This window comes from Emydura macquarii, unplaced genomic scaffold, assembly GCF_026122565.2.
Source record: "Emydura macquarii macquarii isolate MOO-44397 ecotype Brisbane River unplaced genomic scaffold, CSIRO-AGI_Emac_v2 contig_1119, whole genome shotgun sequence".
Taxonomy (NCBI): Eukaryota; Metazoa; Chordata; order Testudines; family Chelidae; genus Emydura; species Emydura macquarii.
The window spans coordinates 4343570-4353417 of record NW_027131256.1 but is presented as its reverse complement, the minus strand read 5'-3'; the positions used below and the strand labels follow the sequence as shown (position 1 = coordinate 4353417).

At 47.1% G+C, this 9848-nt stretch overlaps 1 protein-coding gene across 1 annotated transcript in view; it reads right to left on the bottom strand.

The window, feature by feature from the left end:
• Positions 1-3793: 3793 nt before the first annotated feature.
• CD58 (CD58 molecule) overlaps positions 3794-9848 on the bottom strand; it is an 83665-nt gene continuing 77610 nt past the window's right edge. The window contains exon 15 of the mRNA XM_067546017.1: positions 3794-4368. Within this exon, the coding sequence (XP_067402118.1) occupies positions 4364-4368 (5 nt within the window). The 3' untranslated portion in view covers positions 3794-4363. The remainder of the gene's footprint in view (positions 4369-9848) is intronic.

The window sequence follows — 9848 nt, the reverse complement described above, 5'->3', positions numbered from 1 at the left end:
GGGAAGGGAACAAAAATCCCTGTTAAGGGGAAATTGTTATCCCTATGCGGCTTGAATTCTGCAGGATGAAGATTTCTAAGCATAAGCAAGGGGTTCCTAGAGATTTAGCTTGGATTAGCCCTAGAGGACATATAAAGCTTGCATATTATAGTAGCTATCATCATCTTTTGGAACCTAAGACTGTAACTCGTGTGTGTATGTTTACCTGCTTTAACCCTGTAAATAATTCTCATTTTTGTCATAGTTCATAAACCTTTCGTTAGTTTATTAGAAGATTGGCTATCGGTGTCGTCTTTGGTGAGAGATCTAGGCTGCACTTGACCTGGGGTAAGTGACTGGTACTTTGGGTCTGGGAGTAATCTGAAAATTGATGTCATTTTTGGTGTAAGGGACCATCCATCACAAAGACAGACTTGTCTGGGTGGCAAGACAGACCAGAGTGCCCAAGGGGAGTGTCTGTGACTCCATGTTAAGGCTGTTACGGTGCTTGAGGAGTTCACACACAATACTTGGTTGGTGAAATCTAAGTATAAAACCCATAGCCAGTTTCGGGTTCATGCCCTGTTTCTTGACAGTCTGCTCTGAGGTTGGCACTCAAGGTCATGCGCTGCTCCACACAGCAGCACTCCATTGACCTCTGGAGGGGGAGATTTACTACAGTGATGGAAACCCCCCTCCAGCCCTATAGCAGGCGTCTACACTACAGCAGCATAGCTGCAGCTGTGATGCTGTAGCACTTATAGTCTAGGCATTGTCCAAGCACAGGTTAACAGTCACACTAAAAATCTCAGCTAAACCTACGCTAGGCAACCCGAGATGCCAGCGGCACACATTGAAGCCCTGGGACATGCCATGCTGTAAATCTCAGAGTCCCATTCACGTGCTTTCCCCCTCCCTCAGTGTAAAACCATCAGTTCCTTTTGTTTAGTACAAATCACGGTAGAAGGGAATATGCTGCAGACAGGACTGTGTGCCAGCTACATCAAGAGAACAAAACCCAGCTACATGGACGGCGCCCAGATTGGATTATTACCCAACCCATTTATAAATGCTGTGACAAGCCCGTGTCTCTCTCTCTCTCGGTATGTTCTATGTATCTAGCACTGCTGAAATCTAGCAACTGTCCTATGATAGCCCTGAAGATTAGCAACCTGCCCTTATCCACAGAAAGGGGAGCTCACTCTACACAGCCCATTCAGTCCTGGGTCGGAGAGCCGATTCCTAGGGGGCAATGAGTGTTGGTTGTGGGGTGTGATGTGGATATCCAGCCACTGGGTATTTGAACTGATTTCATTTCAATTAATCCAGTGAAATGGGCTACAGTGCTGATGGCTACTACCCCCCTAATTAGAAATGCATCAGGGCACTCAATCAGTACCTGATCTCCCCTACTACCTGTATCGACAGAAGGTGCACTTCATCCCCAGAGAGGGCAAAGACTATTTAGCCTGTTGGTCCCTCAGCATTTATTTTTTATCCTCGCTGTTCAAGAGGCGTATCCGTGCCTTATTTGCGGCCCATGAGCCTCCCTGTCCCCTAGAGCTGGTCTGCATTTTTCATTTGAAAAAAAAAAAAAAAAAAGATGAAAAAGGGCTATTTTATGGAAATGATTTTTTTCCACAGAAAATTATTTTGCTCTACATTTTCCAGGTTTTGGAGAAAAAATAAAACAAACAAATTTTATCAGTTATCCAACAAGAATCCAGAAAATTTCCATGAAAACGTTTGGGATAAAAAAACCCACACATTTTAAAAATGTATAATTTCTTAGAGATAATTTCAAGGGAAACAGTTACCGTTTTCCAACCACCTTTATGATGCACTGAGGGCCCACATCTGCTCTGACTTTCACCAGTATAAATTCAGTGTCAAATGACTGACCCCTGTGGAGTTATAGGATGGTAATTACAAACAGAATTTGCCCCAAACCGATGCAGTGATCTACAGGGCCCCTGATGCTGTGTCAACAGGTATTGATGCCAGCAGAGAAGCTGTTTACCTATGCAGATTCCCATTGGAACTTATTTACAGTGTGCTACCAAGAGCCATCAAACTAGCTCTGGAGACCATTTGTATCCACCTCCCCAGACCAGCAATTAATGGATTATGGAGAGAACAATGCAGAGAATAATAATGAGCTTTCAAAACAAGAGCCTCTGATTTTGAGCTGAACAAACAATTCCTCTTGTCTAGGTCATCTGATTCTCTACTTTGATTTCTACTACGGGGCCAGAGACACCCACACTGCTGAATTGTCTTCCTGTTTGCCGGCCACCGTTCCCCAGTGCTCTCTGTCCTGCCCTCTCAGTCAGGTTACAAGGAGAGCTCCTCCTTTTGCAAGCAGTAAACGCAGAGAGAACTCAGGGACAGGTCTCCCAGCTCCGAGCCCAGTGGGAACAAGTTTCTGTGCTGAAAGGTTTTGACTTTGAACGGTGGAAGCTCACAATTCATCCTTACATACACACAATGATATGTCCCCATGGTGGGAACGTTGGATCAGAAGAAAGGGTGTTGGCCATCGAAGCAGCTGACTGGAGCTCAGTTGCATAACAGCAAGCCTGTCTCTTAAAACACTGCAGAAGCCAGAACAGGGGTTTTGCACAATTGTAAAGTGCCTGTGGATAGAGGTGGTTTAGTTGCATTTATCGGTACATGTTTTTCAGGCTTGTGCATGAGTGGACCATGCAGTCGCCCAGGCAAGCAGCACACAGGGATCTCATGATATCGCACCCGTAGGGAAAGCCTGTATGGCGGGCCCTCCAGTGATAGTTCTAATTACAGTGCTACTTAGTACAGGGCATGCCTACTGAAGTACGTCACCCAGAATCCTGGGCGTGCAACTGGGCGTGTCTGTAGAGTGAAAGCATAAAAGCACAGTGGATGGTTGGCTCGCATCAGAGTCTGTGTCTTTCTCCACTATACAAATGAAATCCCATCCGGAGGCAGTAGAGATCACTCCACGCAGCCCCCTCACGGCTCCATCCACAAGTGATGAAATCTTGCTGAAAACCCTCTCAGCGTTGCCCTATTCAGAATTAATTCGGGGACATTCTTTCCTAGCCGGGCTCACCAGAGCCCGTTTGCCATTCCAACGTATGCAGCGGCCGGTGTTTCATAAACTACCTGACACTAGGGGGCCCGGGTCCTGGGGAGTGGACATTGGCTCTCTCCTCCTTCGCTGACAGCAAGAGATCAGCAGAAACTAAACTTGGCAGCACTCCAGAAGCCAGCACGAGGCCGACACGGCGTTGTTGAGAATATAGCGCGCTGTTCACAACGAGATGAAGACATTCCTGATCATCTCACACTAACTTTTGTTCCTGCCCTTTCTGGCTGGTTGAAAGGAGCAGACACATTAGAGGTTCACTGGGCTGGATTCATCACTGCGGTGACACCACAGTTGTGAAGGGGTGGGTGGGGGAGGTAACGTAGTGGCAAAATGTGGCCCATTGCTTTTGGAAGGCAGAATAAGCCACTGTTCCTATTGCTCATTCTGGGTACGTCTACACTGTGACAAAACCCATGGCACAGAGTCTCAGAGCCTGGGTCAGCCGGTTCAGGCTCACGGGGCTTGGGCTTCAGGGCTATAAAGCTACTGTGTACATTTTTGGCTTTGGCTGGAGCCTGGGCTCTGGGACTCTCCCCCTTCGCAGGGTCAGCTGACCGGGGTCTTTTACTGCGGCGTAGACATATCCTCATCGTCTGTCTACTTGGGCTGAATCAACAGGACATATCTGGTGCCCAGAGCTAAAGAATTCTAGAGACTCTAAATAAAGAGGAAAGGGAGTCCAAGTGCACACGGTTTTATTCCATTCTGTGCCTTCTGCATGCCGAGTAGCATCCCTGCATCTCTATGCAATGTCCAGCATTTGCCACATGAAACCTTATGGGACACTCCTGGGTCCCCTACAGCTGGGGGGCTCAGAGGCCAAGGCTGTTAAGCTGCCCCCCGGGTACATCTACACTTGAAGCTGGGGCTGTAATTCCCAGCTCAAGGAGACATACCCTATCAAGCCAGCGCACTAAAAATAGAGCGTAGCCACGAGGAGCGAGCCATGGGAGGGGCTCACCATCCTATGTACCTAGTGGCTTGGAATTTATACCTCCCGTTTGAAATAGAAGCATACAATGGTTAGTGGACAGAGGTAATATTATTACTGGCTCGTCAACTCTCTGGACTCCACCACCGTGCAGCGTTCAGGAAAGGCAGGATCACTCACTCTCCTTTGCTTCTGTGCTTCCCACTCTTTGGCGAGATTCATCGCTCTGGTCAAAGGCACCGTGGTCTGATAAAGTGAAGAACTGGGCCCTGGCAAGCTGGGGAACAGGACATCTAGAGTGCTTTCTGCCCAGGCTCACTCCATCATACTGCCGGGAAAGGAGAGAAAAAAAAGGCGGAACAGATGAACAGACGACTGTAGAGCCTGAAAAAGCCTGTGTAGTCTGACATGCTCCAGGCCCTGTTCAATACCCTCCTACAACACTCTCCCCACCCGGTCTGTGACCCAGCATGTCCCATCCAGGCCAGACCACAGTCATCAGACTTGGTATCATCACAGTAGCCCTGTGCCACACCCTCTCCAAGGCAATAAGAAAGTAACCAGTCAAGTCCCCAGTATTGCAGATGGGCACCATTAACGCCATCAGCTAATTTGTTCTGTATACTCCCCTTCGCTAACATCATCTACTGTCTGCTCAGCCCTTTTCTCTGCGGCTGTGCAACGGGTTGGTAGTTTCAGTGATTTCCCCTCAGAGCCTTTTCCTCCTCAGGGTGCTGGACTCTGTCTGTCCACTCTGTAATAACTCTGTAAACCATTTTAGCATACCGCTTGTATGCACAGCATTACTCAACTTTGTGCCGTATTATAGTCATCACATATCCCCCAGATATTAATTCCCTGCCTACAGGCTATCTACTTACTATTGGTCTATGCTGAACTGTGTTTTTCATACGCTGCTTAATCAAACAGTCCAAATCCTTTGGAATCCGATTGTACTTTCTGTCCCTCATTATGTGCTTTGTCACCAAGTTTAGCATTACCCCCGGGCCTTGTTTCTCATACCTCTAGATACTTCCATTTCCAGCATGAATAATTTGCCTCTTTGGCTTTCCTTTGTCCTGTCCTCGTCCTCGCCAAACTAACACCCGTAACCTCATCTGATAATCTCATTTAACAAGCCCTATCACATGCTTGTGGAAATTGGAAGCATACAAAATTCACCAAATTGAGTTTATAATTTCAGAGCAGTTGTATCTTTGGAGAACTCCAGGAGAAGGTGCAGCCGGCCTTCCCTACACGGACTGCATTGTCAGACTGGACTTTTCCACATGCAGCTGTCACATTTACTAGTTACCTGGTTTCTCTTGGGCCTTTTATAAATCAGGGAGTTCCACTAACAGAACAAATTTTGCAACCATTCTTTGCACGAAGCTTGTTGGTTTGTTTATACAAGGCTCCCAAAGCCACTCAGTGCTGGAGAGAAACAAATAGACACTTCCTTTATGTTGGTCGGTCGCAGGTTTGGAATCAGAATGAACAGACGGAAGCTAGGGCTTGGTCTACACCACCAGTATCACTGCATCACTCAGAGTTATGGAAAATGCACAGCTCTGAGCGATGCAGTTATACCAGCCTAACCTCTGGTAGACAGCGCTATGTCAATGGGAGGGCTTCTCGCAACGACATGGCTACCGCTTCTCGGGGAGGTGGAGTACCTACACCGACAGGAGAAGCTCACTCAGGGCTGTAAGCATAGACAAGCCCTAAATCACAATTGTATCCTTCCAGTGTGCTTAAATCAAGACACAAAACAATACAGCTTCTTAGTTTCCCACCTGCTGGAATCTTTCCTGAATCCAGTGAACTTTCGGTCATGCTCATCACAACCGCCTGGCTCCAGAGGATCTCAAACCACTTTATAAACATTTACCTCAGAACCCGCCTACGAGCCCTGTAGAAACGTTACGTTGCACAGACGGGGAAACTGAATCAAAGCGTGACAGAACTGGGAACAGAACCCTGGGTGTGTCTACACAGCCACTGGGAGGTGCAATTCCCAGCTTGGGCAGACAAATACACGCTAGGCAATAGCTGGAGCGGGGCTAAAAATAGCAGTGTGTCTGCAGCCGCATGGGCAGTGGCTTGGGTTAGCGGCCGGAGTATAATCCTGCTCAGCTTCCTGGGTAAATACTCTGGTGGCTGGCCCAACCCACTACCGTGGCTGTCATGGCCACACAGCTATTATTAGGTGCTAGTTCGAGCAGAGGTAGAGTGTGTATATCTAGCCACGCTGGGAGTTATATCACTCCATACCCCTGGAGTCCTGGCCCTCCCATCTCTAACCACTAACCAGCTTTCCCTCCCTTTAGGCCCAGTTTGTTAACTCTCCATTAAAGATTAACCGATTCTGTTCTTCTCATTTGCGGATGGGTGTTCCCAGGACTTGGTGCTTTGTCCACTTTAAGTGCATTGAACCTGTTTAGAACCAGCTCGGGTGTTTGCTCACCGCTTAGCTTGCCAGTTACAGACTTGGAAACCGGATCTCTGAAGCAGGAAGCTCTCCTCTGCGGCCTCCTTAAAGACGGACACGAAGTAACTATTGAACAACTCCCCAATTTCCTCATCCCCCAGGATAAACCTTCTGCACTCATTTTTCAGGGGGCTCAATGGGCTTCTTTTGAAGCTTTGCTGGTTGATGCACGGCTATCAGAGTAGTGGGCCAGTACCTGCAAATTAGGTATGTATCCGACACGAGCTGCTGAAATACACACTGAACAAAGGCAGGTTCTACATGGCAGCTGTGGGGTACCAATGAATCAGTAAGGAACGCTTTCAATCAAGCTTGTACTGAAAACCCATTAGAGCCACCGCAAAAAAAAAAACCATTAGAGCCACCGCAAACACAGCCCAGGCTTAGTGTCCCCAGAACTCTGCATCCAGCTTCAAGAGCCATGGTGTGTATTGGCTGTTGACATAACATTCAGAGCAGCAGCAGGTATAGTGGTTAGATCAAGGGACCTGGGAGTCAGGACGCCTGGGTTCCTGGCTGAGCTCTGCCACTGGCTCACTGTGTGACCTTGCTCTTGGCATCATCTACCAAAAACCCACAGGAAGCCCAGCACAATAATTCGGCAGGTGCATCGAGCCGGTCATCCAAGGATCTCATAACGCAAGCCCTAAGGAATTACATCCTCCCAAGATCCCTAGCTGGGTATCACCCATCTGCGACCTCTTACCCCCTCTGACACTGAGAAAAGAAAACGTCCAAGACCTCAAACTGGACTGAAAGTTGCTGGCCCCTGTGCAGCCACTCCCTTTCTCCACCCCTGCAGCCAGTCTTCTCATTCTCCTTGCAAGGTTGCTGTTTTACAGCCTGCCAGGGCCTTTGTACCCAGTTCAGAAGTTAATATTTCATTTTAAGACTAGGAAAAATTGAGTTAGCCTTGAAACGGCAAAAGTAGGTTTCAAATGTTCCCTGGTTGGCTCATAAAGGCTCCTATTAAGAATGTACCTTCTGATAAGGAAATGGCTCTGTACCCAGAACAACAGCTGTGGGAGGCTATTTGTGGAAATCAATGTCATTTACATATCTGTATCATTTTCATCTGGCTTCCCCAGTCTCTGCTTTTATGGCGACTAATCTGGTTACTCAATCAACTCCAGGGAGTGGCAAAGTGCAAACAGTCCCAGCTGAAGGCAGCTTCCCAGCAGAAGGAAATCAAGTCACCATAAATGGACTTTCTTGTTTCTATTGCACAAGGATCTCTTCCCTGCTACACAGTAGATTTATGTGGAGATCCAAAAATAAGGATGTGATGAATAAATTAAATCTCCCTGTAAATAATTGAGCACAATTTGTACATTTATCTAGCAGCTTTCATTCAGGAGAACCCCAAAGGACGAATATTAGGCAGTGGGAGCTAGAGGGGTAAGCACAGAGCAGGATGTCCCCGCTTCTAATCTTGGCTCTTCTGCTGTCTGGCTGCATGCCCTTGGCCCAGTCACTTTGCCTCTGCCTTGTTTCTCCAGCAGTAACACTGGAATGATAATAACCGGAACCAGATGTAGAGGCAGGCGACCACCAGAGGTGCTGGGGGCGCCCGGCTTGGGGTGCTGTTTTTGTTGTTATTGGCAAAAGAGAAAATAGAATGTTTGAAGGAAAATGTTTCAGGTATTCTGCATGTTGATTCATGTTTCCCCTCCTAGAATGTTCTGGACCTTTGCAGAATTTCGTGGAATCTTCCAGACTTTGAGAACGACTTTTTCCTCAAACCTCCTCAAATGTTGTCAGCCACGCCTCCACGGGTATATAAAGGGTGGGGCGTTGCCAGTCGGTCAGTGCAATATAAGAAGAAACTGAAGTGACGTTAGAGTCCAGCTGCCATATTGCGAATCTTCTTTAATTGTGTAATTGTGAAAGTGCACTTGTGTTTAAGAGTTGAAGTGTGTGAGTAATGACTAACAAAGGACATATTTAATGAGATGCCAGAGAGATCTACCAAACCCCTATCAACGCCTTAGTATTTTACGTCTTAGTATCTGAATGAATGCACTCGGTAGCACCAGGGGCCATCGGTTTTGTACTGAATTAGAGCACAACTGAAGTGACAACCATCACTTCATGCAGTATATAGGTTTCCCTTGGGAAACTTCCAGTAAAGTATTAACTCGGCCCAGTCCTGTTCAGCTAACGAAGCCAGAGATGATTACACATCAAGATAAAGAGTGTGCAGGAACAAGCTAGCAGTAAGGTATTGTGCTATAAGAACTGCAGGCAATTCCTCCAGCTGCAGTGATGCTTTCAGGTTAAGGAGAGTGGAGATGTTTGATTTCTGTCAACTTCACATTTCCCCATCACCACCACAATAAAATCTTACAGCCCATCCTGCCAGGAATGTAATGCCATATGGAAACTGTCCATTCAGTCAAACAGATTTTCTACTGAGTTACCATCATTGGGAAACAAAGAACTAATCCAAGCAGATACCAACTGGCAACTGCCCACTCACCACAAAGGGGATACACTACAGTGTACATTGATCTTGCTGTGCAAAGAATTCTAAAACCACACAAATCCAGGTGCATTTGTGGTTCTGTTGCAACCTCAAAACTCAGACCAGATCAATGAATGTTGAAAGAATTTCAGCTGATGTTGCTCACACACACACCCTCCACCTGCTCCCATTCCCAAAACCCCAGTGCCCCCAGCCAACTCCTGCCACTTACATTTCTTTCCCTTTCATGGTGCCCTCTTAGCTAGATTCTCCTCCCTGCTCATTCCTTGGCCCTTGGATCCCTCTTACAGTTTGTCAGCATGCCGGATCGCCACTCCCTACATCTGAGGCTTCTGGGGTGCTGCCAGGTAAACATAACAGCCCTACCAAACAAAAAGGTCTGAAGTGACTTTCAAGAAGTCACCAGCAAGGTGAAAGCAGCTCAGTATATAATACACTGAAGCAGGTTATTCTGTGTGTAGGTTTGGGGGCCTGGTGGATGCACGGTAAAAAGTGAAAGTGAAATTGGGGTTGTTTGGGATTTATTCTGCAAAACCTCAGCTGGGGTTTCGTTTCGCACACCCCAAACCAGGAATGAGGTAGAGGCAGGGCCCAACCTAACCAAAATTCCAGTGTTTGGGGAGTTCAGAGAAATGATTCCAGTTTGAGTTCAAATATGGAGAGACAGAACCAAAGATCGGTTTGATTCTGTTACTGCAAAATGTCTTCAGTGGGTGTTTTGTTTTTGGAACAAATCTGGGTCCTATTTTATCAGCTTTTCCAAAATTCAGGAACCGGGCTTTGGGATAATTGTTTTCACTCAACCAAAGTGGGAGAGGTGGCAGCCGGAATG